The 12,929-nt window shown below is 41.6% G+C and overlaps 2 protein-coding genes across 3 annotated transcripts; both read right to left on the minus strand.

Annotated features, from left to right (window-relative positions):
- Nucleotides 1-4,995: 4,995 nt before the first annotated feature.
- coxfa4l3 (cytochrome c oxidase associated subunit FA4L3) lies at nucleotides 4,996-6,317 on the minus strand. Of its 2 annotated transcripts, XM_075470394.1 has the most exons (5): nucleotides 6,219-6,316; nucleotides 6,066-6,124; nucleotides 5,890-5,978; nucleotides 5,741-5,801; nucleotides 4,996-5,440 (listed from the first exon to the last, which is right to left on the minus strand). In XM_075470394.1, the coding sequence occupies exons 2-5, from the start codon at nucleotides 6,102-6,104 to the stop codon at nucleotides 5,372-5,374; spliced, it is 258 nt and encodes an 85-aa protein (XP_075326509.1). In that variant the 5' UTR covers nucleotides 6,105-6,124; nucleotides 6,219-6,316; the 3' UTR covers nucleotides 4,996-5,371. The 2 variants fall into 2 exon arrangements, with proteins under 2 accessions (XP_075326509.1, XP_075326498.1); XM_075470383.1 differs by having other exon boundaries at nucleotides 6,066-6,317.
- A 213-nt stretch (nucleotides 6,318-6,530) lies between these two features.
- afg2b (AAA ATPase AFG2B) lies at nucleotides 6,531-12,893 on the minus strand. The gene is made up of 10 exons (XM_075470407.1): nucleotides 12,057-12,893; nucleotides 11,775-11,960; nucleotides 9,320-9,604; nucleotides 9,004-9,189; nucleotides 8,039-8,197; nucleotides 7,674-7,883; nucleotides 7,345-7,572; nucleotides 7,120-7,254; nucleotides 6,850-6,975; nucleotides 6,531-6,733 (listed from the first exon to the last, which is right to left on the minus strand). Exons 1-10 carry the CDS (start codon nucleotides 12,648-12,650, stop codon nucleotides 6,596-6,598), a joined length of 2,247 nt encoding a protein of 748 aa, XP_075326522.1. The 5' UTR covers nucleotides 12,651-12,893; the 3' UTR covers nucleotides 6,531-6,595.
- Nucleotides 12,894-12,929: the final 36 nt, after the last annotated feature.

Genomic DNA, 12,929 nt, shown 5'->3' on the forward strand with positions numbered 1-12,929 from the left:
GTCAAACACCTGGACTCCTCCACTAAGAAGCCATGCTGTTGTAACAGATGCAGTTTAGCATTGTTTTGCTGAAATATGCAAGGCCTTGAGTGAAAAAGATGTTGTCTGGATCAGAGCATATGTTGCTCTAAAACCTTTATAAACTTTTCAGCATTGATGGTGCCTTTCCAGATGTGCAGGTTTCCTGTTCCAAAGACACTAATAAAGGCAAGGCAAGGCAATTTTATTTATAGAGCACAATAGGCAATTCAAAGTGCTTCACAGCTACATAAAATCACAAGAAGGCAATAAAATCATTAAAAAGAAAAAAAAAGAAAAAAAAAAAGAAAAAAATAATAGTAATAATAATAATAATAATAATAATATTAATAAAAAAATTAAATTTAAAAACCCATTAAAAATAATCATTAATTAATTAATTTAAAAGTGAAGAGTGCAGATAAAATACTTTCAGGTGTCACATGCGCAGCTAAATAGAACCGTTTTCAGCCTGGATTTAAACATTGTCAGAGTTGAGGCCTGTCTCACATCTTCTGGAAGTCTGTTCCAGATTTTAGGAGCATAAAACTGAAACGCAGCCTCACCTTGTTTAGTCCTGACTCTGGGCCCCAGCAGGAGACCCCTCCCTGAGGTTCTCAGAGCCCGAGTTGGTTCATATGGCTCTAACATGTCAGAGATGTACTTTGGCGCTTGGCCATGAAGAGACTTGTACACAAGCAGAGCTGTTTTAAAGTCTATTCTCTGAGCGACAGGAAGCCAGTGCAGAGACCTGAGCACTGGACTAATATGGTCGTATTTTCTGGCTCTAGTCAGGACTCGAGCAGCAGCGTTCTGGATGTACTGCAGCTGTCTTACAGCTCGTTTAGAGAGCCCAGTGAGCAGGCCGTTACAGTAGTCTAACCTGCTGGAGACAAACGCATGGATTAGTCTTTCTAAGTCTGGTTTAGACACTATTCCTTTGATTCTGGCAATGTTTTTTTACATGGTAAAAAGCTGCTGATGATCAATAAGGGATGTTTCACAGAGGCTGCTGGTACAAAACACCTGTTTTCTTGTCGTTTAAGTTTAGGAAATTTAAAGTAGGGGCTTGATCGACAAGGCTCCTTTTTTAGTGGCATGTATATTTGACTGTCGTCAGCATAACAATGAAAGGAGATCCCATGCTTTCTGAGTATTGAACCCAAAGGAAGCAAATAAAGAGAAAAAAGCAGGGGATCGAGGATTGAGCCCTGTGGAACCCCATAAAGTAGAGGAGCAGTGGAAGATTCAGAACCAGCTAAGTTTACAGACATGGTTCTGTCTGACAAATAAGACCTAAACCATTTTAATGCGGTGCCACTAAAACCAAGTTGGGTCTGTAAACGGGATAGTAAAAAATTGTGGTCCACTGTATCAAAAGCAGCGATTAGGTCGAGCAGAACAAGAACAACATATTCACCAGAGTCATTTGCCCTGAACATGTCATTAAAAACTCTCACCAAAGCAGACTCTGTGCTGTGCTGAGTTTTAAAACCTGACTGAAAAACCTCCATAATGTTGTGTTCATCTAAAAAGGGCATGACCTGAGAAAGAACAATTTTCTCTAAAACTTTTGAGATAAAAGACAACTTAGAGATAGGCCTAAAATTAGCTAAAATTTTGCCTTGGTCTATTTTGAATAAGCTTTAGCCCCAAAAAGACAGCGGTCTCTTAGGACCCTTATCGCATTTGGCTTCTTCATTGCACCATAGAGCTTTAACCTACACCTGTGGATGGCATAGTGAACTCTGTTCACTGACAGGGATTTCTGGAAGCGTTTCTGAGCCCCAGCAGTGATTTCCATGACAAAATTGTGTCTGTTTTTATTGCAGAGCTGCGTGAAGGCCTAAAGATCACAGATATCCAATATTGACTTTCAGCCATGCCCCTCGCACACAGAGATGTCTCCAGATTCTCTGAATCAAAGCATATGTAAATATTCTTAATGATTTTACGCAGACAAACATTACTGTGTACAGACTGCTGAACTTCTGCCCATCTTTACGACTGAGAGACAATGCCTTTCTAAGGTGCTCTTTTTATACTCAGTCATGTGACTAACCTGTTGCCAATCAACCTACTTAATTGCAGCATGTTCCACACGCTGTTTCCTATGAGTACCACTTACCTTTCCAGCCTTCGTTGCGCCCACTCCCGACTTGGGTATTATATTATATTATATCATTATGTAAATAATTTTCTGACTAATTACACAAAATGTCCACGTTTCACATGTGTTTTTATGTAAAATGTATATGTAAAACAGCAAATTTTCACTGGTATTGGCTAACATAATTCACAACACTAAAACTAGAGAAACTACTCATCAATCAGGAAAGTTGCATCGGGATTTCTTTTGCTTGTAACATTTGACAGTAAATATGAGCATTCTAATCAAAATGTAAGAAAATCTTCCCTCACAAATCTTTAAAGTCTTTTTTCTCAAAAGGAGCTTTGTTTGGTACAAACTGTAAGGCAGAAATCTCTTCCTCAGTGGCACTTAGAGACACAACATTCAAAAAAGATTGTATGCCGTTCACAGCCTCATTTATTGAACATTCATTCCAGAAAACTTGATGAAAATGTTTTTTTTTCTTTTTTTTTCTTTTAGGACGAATCCAAAATTCATTATTAAAAAAAGTCTGATTCTAATTTGTCGCCAAACCGGCTTTATCTAAAGAAATATCTGCAAAGTATTCACTGTTCTAAGAAATAGTACCTCATTTACACATTCAAATATAATATTCTTGTAATAATTAACATAATCACTGCAATTATAGTATCCTAATGTTCTTATGATATCACAGTGTTGATTGTGGAAGCTAACATTTCACTTTAAGTCCCGGTTACATTTTGAATGCTCACAGATGAGCAGCAAAGAAAAAAGTCTGTGAAAATAGAGGGGAAATTTCTGTATATCTTTGTTTGATAGAATGTTTTTGTGCATAAAAGCTAAATTCCGTCACTTCAGCAACATCTTGAACGCTTCATTTCAGATCAGTTGTGAGGTTCACAGTGTCTAAAAATGACTGACCTTTTTTTTTCCCTTCCTTCTGTTTTGTCCTCAGGTGTCTTCCTGATGAAAATATGTTCACTGATTTACAGTTTACGCAAACCTTTGGGAAATACGAGTAGTTTTTTTTTGTTTGTTATTGCACTGTGTAAAACTCTTTCTGTTATTGGTTGGTTCTCTTTAATTCTGTGATATACTGTTTGATTTGTTGTAATCTGCGTCGGTCACTCATGGGTAGGCTAATCTTGCTACATTTATCTTACTTAACATTCAGTCTACATCGTCTATGAAGTGTCCTAGTGTAAAGTTGCTACATTTTATTGTTGGTTCTTACAGTGTACTGTCCTGCTGTTACTGCAGCACTTTGACTTAAGGAAAGAAAATTCCTACTGGAGACAATAAAGCATATTTCACTTGATTTCACTCAACATTTTGTTAGAGGTATGAAAAACAGCTGAATTATTGTATTTATGCCCACAGACCACATTCTGTATAAATCCTGACATTTATAGGAGGTAGAAATATCTCGTAAAATGGATGTGGTATAAAAAGGCCACTGACTGAGAGGTGGGCCTGTCTGTTTGTACCACCAATCACAGAAAGCCGAAGAGAGGCTCAATGGTGCAGCTTTAATTATAGGTAAGTAAGGGAATTAGTGAATGTTTGACTCCATTAAGAAAGGTATCGCAAGTTTGCCTCCTGGACTTTAGCTATCTGATTGTTGGAGTTCTGTTAACTGTGTGTCAAAAAACAATGGGCGCAATTAGAGACGAAATGACTTAATTGGCTGCACCTGTGAAAGCTACGAGGCAGTAACATGTTTACTTCTGATTCTTCTAGAATTCGACTATTTTTCTAAACTCTTATGTTCAGACCTTTTGTGTTTCGGACTAAGTCGGGGATTTTACCAAGCGGGAGTGCCTCAGTGTGTGAATTAAATAAAACTTGAATAATATGAATTCTTTTCACATGGCCTATGACAGAGCTGTGACTCAGCTGGACTCTGGCCTCCTGTTCTACCAGGAAAATGTTGATTATTTTTTCCCCCTGTAAATTAAGACAAGGCAAGCAGGGTTTGCAATAGGAAAATATCTTATAGAGTAACAGTTCATTCTTACTTTCAATCTCTCCTTCCAGGTTGCAGGAGGGGTAGCATTCACCATCTGATATGATCTTTTGATCAATTTGTTGTTACTTCATGAGGTTACACCCATGTCAGACTCCCTATAAGTTTTTTTTTTTACGTTATATTTTCCAATGTATTGTGTTGATACAAAAAACAACTCAATTAAAATAATTTTTTTAAAGTAGATTCATTTCAGTAAAAAGGCATTCTGCAATGTGTGAGTCCTCCACTTCTGCCCGTCTGTGGCATCCACCCACAAACCAATTTATTTGAACAAATTCTTCAAAGGAATAGTTTGATGCTATCATCTTTGCACCATAGCTTTGAAGCTGGATTTAACATAGCACCAGCTCTGCAAGCCATCTTAAAATGAGGACACAAACTTGCTCCCAGTTACTAAACAATAGCAACGAGCAGCTCTAAAGATAGGGAACTGAAGTTCCTGTTAAACAGTACAACAAAGTGCGGTTTGACAGGGCGTTACGAGCCGGAATGATTAAGCACTTCAGAGCTCACAGCTTGATTCTGTGGTCTTTGGACCAGAGCCAGAGCTGTGAAACTGACCTCGTTGTCGCCACAAACTTGAAGACAGATCTTGTCGCCTGACCTCGAAGTTCATTTCCTAATTACATATTTTTAAAGAAGACTCAGTCATTTCCTAAAGCAGATAAGCACCTGAAGTTCTTTTGGCCAGTGTTCACAATAAGAACTTCCCCACCCTTTTTACGTGGACCGCATTTACCCGAAGCCTGGCTGCAGCACCTCTTTTAGCCAAATAAAATTTGGCAGCGCATTACAAGACGAATAGAAAGACAAAAACACTCTTGATACCAAAAACTGAATGTTTACAAGAATACTTTATTGACACTGTACAGTACATTTATTTGATAGTGTGTCTTCCATAGTAAGACACTATTGAATGTTCACATCTACACAGGGTACATGTAGGTTGCTTTGGATACCAAACCCCCTGTCAAAGGAACCACAACTTATCCAGTAAAAATAAAGCCCACATTTACACCCATGTATTACACATGTTGCTCTGCTGATGAAGATGATGAACTTGCGTTGCAAAAACAGAGCAGGGCGAAACCCCACCAGTTGAGCAGAAGCATTTCCGCACACTGAGTGTCAAAGCGTCCTAGTTTGTGCAGAAAGGATTCTGTTGGACTGATGGGGGGAGATCTTAAAAGAAGAGAAGAAGCCCGCCTGTTTTACTTGTGGAGGGACTTCACCGCCTCCAGCTCCTCCATGCGTTTCCACTGCTGATTGATGGTGATAAGCTGCATCGAGATGCCAGAGAGAAAAATGAGGCTTCACCTGAGCCATTTACAAGTGTGCACAGAAATATCTGCACTGTGTGCTGAAGCATTAAATGGGGAAATGTAAACAGAATTTCTTTGAATATCACAGTAGACGACTGGCATGAACGATAACATTTCTTCATAAGTGACTCAGCAAATTTCAGCTGCTGCGTGGGAGACTGTGTTTGCATTTAAGGGGCAATAAGAAAAATACCAAACATGATTAATTACTGTACATAATTAAGCAGTGTTAGTGAAGTTAGTTAGTTAGTAAACTACCTTTTGGGGTTTTGTAGGGTCCACTCTTTCCCATGGTTCTGGGTTTCTGGTTTTGTTTAAACTAGAAACAATGAATTACAATGACAGATTATCATTTCATAGCCTAGTATTATTCATATGATTTTGTTAAATGAATCATTTATACTCACATTACATCAGGTTTAGTTAGCAGAAAGTAGATAGCAGCAGAGGTGGCACCAGTTGCTGCAAAAGCCATGAACCCTATCAGAGGAATCAGCTAGAAAACACAAATAAAGTCTCTTTTTTTTAGATATCCAACATCTTAAAATCCTGATCTCTGTAGATGTAAATGCAGACAGCTTACCTCCTTCTTCTTTCTCAGCATTTGGAAAAATCCAAACATTTTTCAAAATGTTCAAACACCTGAACAGAAGTTAATTTCTCTTTTTAGGAAAAAACACTCTACACCTTAAATGTCACCTAAAAAGTCTCCAAAGCTATTTGCGACGGCTCCCACCTGCTGCCTGAAAGTCCCCGAAGTCTCTCAGGGCAGCGCAGCACGGGCGGGACTGATGTAGGCTGGATGAGAGGTTGTACGAGGTAACTGGCACGTAGACAGACGAAGCTTTCTGCACTGTAAGGCACAACTTAAGGTCAACACATCCATTTGGTGATAATTGATCGATTTTTTTTTTTTTGAGCGTGCAGCGCCCTCCTGTGGCCACACTTCGAAACTGAAAGCGAGGTCTGCTGTGTGGTTTGAAAAGTTCAATCGCTTGTGGGAAAAAAAAAAAAGAACGAGAGAAACCAAATGCTTATTTTTTTTCCTTTCACAGATTTTATTTAAAAAAGGTACATTTGTGCAAAAATAAAATAGCAGTGAAGAGATTAGAATCATCTGCGGGGTGTTTGATATGTGTGGATCTGCTGGGCTGTTAGCGAAGGACTCATTTTGCTGAGGGAACGCAGGAAATGTGTGTGTCTGATGGCCGAGGCCTCCATGTTCTCGTCCAGCAGCGCCAAAAGAGCAGCCTAGAAAACAAAAACCTTTTCAGGCCTTATGTCTTACCATGATTTTCTCTGCCAGCAGAACTGAATGTTGTATTTATTGCAACTTGTAAGGAAATGGCGCCTTCAGATGAACTTACCTCTTTACACAGATTTTCCAGGTCAGCTCCAGAATAAAGTTCACTCTTTGCAGCCAGCTCCTCCAGACACACACCGTCATCGATGGGCATGGTTTTTGTGCAAGCCTTCAGGATGGCGAGTCGAGCCTTGAAACACAAAAGAATGTACATACCAGGGAGGTTTTTTCAAGATACTGTGAGACAAACGATGCGCCTATCATCTCTGAAATCACTCTTGAAAACCTTGAAGTTTGCCATCATATCTGATGCATCTTCAGATAAACACCGTACCTGTTGATCAGGCGGTGGGACGTAAATGATGTGGTCCAGCCTTCCAGGCCTGAGGAGGGCACTGTCTAAACAGTCAGGTCTGTTTGTCGCAGCTACAACCATCACATCTTTGTTGCATACCTCCTGGCAGTCCAACTGTCAAAGAGCAAAAACAGCTCATTACACCCCGTTTTGATCAGATGTTGTGTTGTGACAAGCCTCGATCACATTTCCATAACATCTCACCTCCTCCTGTGTGCGACTCTCCTGCCCTCCCTCTGCCTGGAGGACCTTTTCCGTCCCTCTCCTCTCCAGCGTCTTCAGGCCAATCCCATCCATCTCATTCAGGAGCACGGACAGTAGACGTGTCTGCACACTGTTTGGTGTCTGGCTGTTTGACCGCGAGCCGATCAGCGAGTCAATTTCATCCAGGAACAGGATGCAGGGCGTGCAGGCGCGGGCCTGGCGAAAAAGCTACATGTGCACAGACGGGCGCATGGAAGGTTATGGAAATGACAAACAGGAGGACACAGGCATTCGTGTCTGCATATTACAAACTGTAAAAAAGAAAGTACCTGCGCTAAAGCCTTCTCTGAGTCCCCGACGTAGGGAGAGTAGAGGTCCGCACCACTGACAGACAGGAAGGCACAGTGGGAGGAAGTGGCTGCAGCTTTGACAAGCGTCGTCTTTGCACATCCTGGAGGTCCGTAGAGCAGCACGCCACGGGGTCGACGCAGTCCCAAACGAACAAACGCCTCGGGGTATCTCATTGGCCACTCAATACTCTTTGGTGTGGCGACATAACAGAGGACAGATGCAGGGAAAATAAACAACTTCCAATCATAGGTATTATCTGTCATTTACAGGAAGCAAAAAGTTATCCGATGATAAATCGTGCATTGTTATTGCGCCATTTCAGTTACGCCATTCATTTTGCTACCTGTCTTAATTTGATTTTGATTTCATCCAGGCCTCCGATGTGCTCCCAAAGCACGGGAGAGAGCTCTGTCCTGCCCAGACTGCTCCTCAGGCAGGAGGGGCGCACCGACTTCAGGGCCTCCTGGAAGTGCTTCATATCCACCGACTGCTCTCCTGAACCCTGCAGACAACAACGTCCAGAAAACACACAACAAACAATTCAGAAATCTGAGTCGTTTCCAATCAAATTTTGGGTTGTGTACAAAGAACGCAATAATTTGGAAATCATTTCAACCTTATGTTTGAATGAAAGTATGAGTTACGGTGAAGCTGATAAACCTTAATATTTCCCAAAAGAATATTGTTTTAATCAAAATTAATGTGGACAAAAAACGGATGGGAAAATCGTTCTTGTGCTTTAAAGAAAAATGGTGGGACATTTTGCAGCTTATTCAATTGACTGGCTGGATAATCAGCATTGACTGTCTTTGATCTTCAGGCCCTGAGTATGTCTCATCTTATTTTAGAAGTGTGCACATCCCTAGTCGGAAAACCTGGGTCGACTCACCAAGTTGATAACATCTAGACACCGCTTCAGGAGATCTCCATTGATAGAGTTACTTCAGTCAGATAACCGGAGGATACCCAGGACATATTGATGCTGATTTGCATTACAGGCACCTCGTAAAGTACTCTTACAGCACAACACAACTCCTAAATAGATAATCTGAGAAAACCACAACTTAAACACTACATTTTAAACGCTCCTTCTGCAGGTGTAAAACTTAGCACCAAGTCTTTATTTACAGTTTAGCAGAATCTATAGTTTACAGATAAAAGTAAAATAAGTAAAGATCTGAATTTGATCTGAAGATACATTTGAGCTGCACTCCGATCTGGAATGACTTGTGCATCCAAGCAGATGATTCACTGAAACTGTTGTAAATGTCAGCGTTTTGTTTTCGCGTGAGATGTTGCTGGATTTACCTTTGCACTTTCCTGTAAAGCATGCATGGCAGCCTCTCTGCACAGGGCACCGAGGTCTGCTCCAACATAACCGGTGGTTCTTTGTGCAAGCTCTGCCATGTCCACGCCGGGGCTCACCGGCATCCTCTCACACAGAACAGCCAAGATGGCCTTTCTCTGCTGCAAAGTGGGAGCACCGATGATGACCTGAAGGAAGGACAAATACTCAGAGGCTCAAAGGTTGCTTCAAATGTACCCGCACCATTTCACTGATCCCAGAACTGATATTGTCCATCTACAGTTGGACAACGATGAAAAATGACAGCGAACACCGCACCTCTCTGTCAAATCTTCCAGGCCTGCGCAGTGCTGGGTCCAAGCTGTCCGGCCTGTTGGTGGCTCCAACGATCAGGAAGCGATCGGACCGATTCATCCCGTCCATCAGCGTGAGAAGCTGAGCCACCAGCCGATTCTCCGGAGCAGACGAGCCCGTTCTCCTCGGAAACAGAGAGTCCAACTCATCCAGGAACAACACACAGGGACCTTCTTCCGCTGCAGACCGAGCGCGCTCAAACACAGCCCGCAGCGTCTCCTCACTCTCACCCGGCCGGGACCCCACCACCTGAAATGATCGTTAATCATTTTGATGAGCAATCTACTGCATTTATCAACCAAATGTTGCTCTATATGCTTTATGAAACAATGACAAGAAAAGACAATTACAGAAAAATTATTTACTTGAAGTTTGGTTGAAAATTGGTTGAGGCTTTAAGTTATTTTCATTTATTTACTCTCATTGAACCACCTAAAATATATCTGGCACAACTCCTTGTGGCCTACGACACCATGACGCCTACCCCCTTTTAGGCCTCCAAACGATTTTTTCTTTGGATTAACACGATTTGTTCTGTAATTCCTGAAGATTTGTGATCATCCCAGTATGGAAACTTACTTCCAAAAGGTTGAGACACAGTGTAATAAACAACACCTGGGGCCGGATGAATAAGACTCTGAAACGGCAGAAAAGTGTATATGCATTCTTTTCACAAGATTTATAAAGCAATGCATATGTATGACTAGGGATGTCCCGATCCTGGTTTTTGCACTTCCGATCCGATACCGATACCGGCCTATCCAAGCATGTATTAAAGTTTAAAGTTATTTAGCCTACTAACTTAGTTGTCAGACTCATGTTGAAAAGGGTTTTCCTGTTTATTCAGGGATAAACACAAAATTGACAAAATTATAAATAACAAACAGAAATGGCATCAGTTAACAGTAAAAAGTGCAAATAATACTGTAAACTGTATTAAAAAAGCAAATCACACAAACAACCTGAGTAGAACATAGTCTATTAAAGTGATAGTTCGGAGTAGATTCACCCTAGGGTCATTTGAACCATGACATCCAGCCAAGTAGCCCACCCGAAGTTTTTTCGATCTTGGCTGAACATCAGCCGAGTTACTGAGCTATCCCGAATAGCTTAGTACAAGCGCTAATGGAACCTGGCAGTATCTCCAAAATTACCACACTAAAATCACATGCCATGACACCAAACTTCTACAGTAGTACAAATATGGTCTGTACTCACAAAACGATGCATTTGGAAGTTTGTACATAGTCCAGGAGTTTATTATTATCAACAGAAGCCTAATAGCTTCTCTGTTGCTAAAGCTGCGTCGACGTCACTTCCTTGATCTGGGAGCTTCAAAGTGATCTACTACTGTAGACAACAAAGTATATGCTATATTCTACATGATTTTTTATGAATTTTTATGTTGTAGAGTTGTGAATTTATTTTATCAACGGAGAAATTCCATCCAGATTTGAGCAGTCCAAGTAATGTAGTTTCCATACAGGACCCAGTTTAGGGTCATCAGAATTCCAAAAATGCAGTGAAATGGCCCTGTTCTGCATTTTCACAAATCAGAAAAAGGTTTCACAAATCCCAAACAAGGTTTTAATGAATCTATAGCCTCTTTAGAATAATTCTATCCAGATTTGAGCAGTCTAAGTAATGTAGTTTCCATACAGGACCCAGTTTATGGTGATCAGAATACCAAAAATGCAGTGAAATGGCCCTGTTCTGCCTTTTCACAAATCAGAAAAAGGTTTCACAAATCCAAAACAAGATTTTAATGAATCTACAACCTCTTTAGAATAATTCCATCCAGATTTGAGCAGTGTAACTATTGTAGTTTCCATACAGGACCTTGTTTTGGTCGATCAAAATGCAAAAAAAGCAGTGATATGGCCCTTTATGCCCACCCCTTTAATTCGCGAATCGGAGGCTGGCGAATCGGATGCCAACTTCAGCGTCGTTCGGGACAAGCCTATGTATGACATTTATTTAAAAAATATATATATATATATATATAAAACACTGATATTTTATGCACAAATATCATCCCGCATTCCACTCCTATTTTAAGCCAGTGATTGAACGGATGGACATGACAAATGTAATTTTATTGAACTGGAAGATAAAATGCTCCGTAATGAAGTAGAGAGAAAGACTCTTTTGTGTCACCTGTCACATCTATCTGATGTTGACTTAAAATAATGATTTTGAACCATGGATTTCTTTTGTTAAATGCCAGTCACCCCACCTCACGTGCTGGCATTTCTGGTGGGAGGGATGAAGACGTAAGGAGATGAGCTGAGTAAGAAGAATTCAGTGTTTCCAAATTAGGAAATGGGACGAGGGGGGAGTGAGACTGAATACATGTACAATATCTCTGCAACATACACATGTAAAGAATATACGAAACAAGTGTCAATATTATTTTTACCTCTGGCCCTCTGACCACCACCAGGATGGCTCCCACATCCCCAGCCACCCTGCGGACCAACAGGGTCTTGCCCACTCCTGGAGGCCCCACCAGCAGCACACCTCTGGGACAGGACACCCCGAGAGAGCTCAGGGTGTTTGGATAGAGCAGAGGCAGCTGCAGCACCTCTCTCAGGGATGCACTCACCTACAATAAAGTAAGAAACACGTGTGGGTGTTGCACTGCTGGGATAAACACCACAGGTGAATGTAAGTGAAGTCATCACAGCGAGTTTAAGCTGACCTCCTCCAGGCCTCCCAGTGGCACCCTTTGCTGGTCCTGCAGCTGATTCCTGTAATACCGGACTGTCTGGATGCCAACTATCTCCATACCAGTTTTTGAGGTGATTAATCCAGCACTGGTTGAATCTGCATTGATGTCGTCAATAATGACATATTTGATCGCTACATCAAAGTCCTCCAGGTTTATAACATATCCGTTATGGACATATACACCTTTCAGCATGTCCTTTACAAGCTCATGAACAAGACGAGGAGATGTTTGTTTCTTAAAATCAATAGTCTGGACTACCACAGTTACTTTAACGCCTTTCAGTTTGGGGCAGGGTACGGGTGTGAGTTGACCCGGGTCAAGGTTCAGGTGTTTGGGGAGATGAGAGATGAGACTGGGAGAAAAACATTTCAGGTCCATCTGTAGGAAGCCCTCTGCCAGGTCAGGCCGGGGCCATGCGGTGCACAGGCAGCTTCCCCCGGGAACAGACACCAGCAGCGGAGAGCCCAAACTCAGACCCAGCGTCGACATCAAATTCGGGCCAAGCCTGCATCTCTGGGAGCCCCGGTCTAAGGGATCCACTGATAGGAGCCTCAGAGGCCGCATTGTCCATTAAAAGACAGGCGCAGAAGGAGCAGAGAGTCCGAGTTCAGCTGCAGCTTCAACTTTAGCCAGGATAAGCTCCTAGCTCGCTGTTTGCGACAGAAACTGACTCTAACTGCGCCTATTCCTGTTGAATAGAAGGTGACATACACTGACACATAAGATAGCGGCTGACATAAGTCAGGGGCTGAATTATTCAATAATAGCGGCGAGGACTGCAGGTGACCAGCTAATGTTTACAAAATCCACGCGGCGGCAGTTAAAACAAGATGGCCAACAAAA

The sequence above is a fragment of the Odontesthes bonariensis genome, chromosome 1 (assembly GCF_027942865.1).
Source record: "Odontesthes bonariensis isolate fOdoBon6 chromosome 1, fOdoBon6.hap1, whole genome shotgun sequence".
Lineage (NCBI taxonomy): Eukaryota > Metazoa > Chordata > Actinopteri > Atheriniformes > Atherinopsidae > Odontesthes > Odontesthes bonariensis.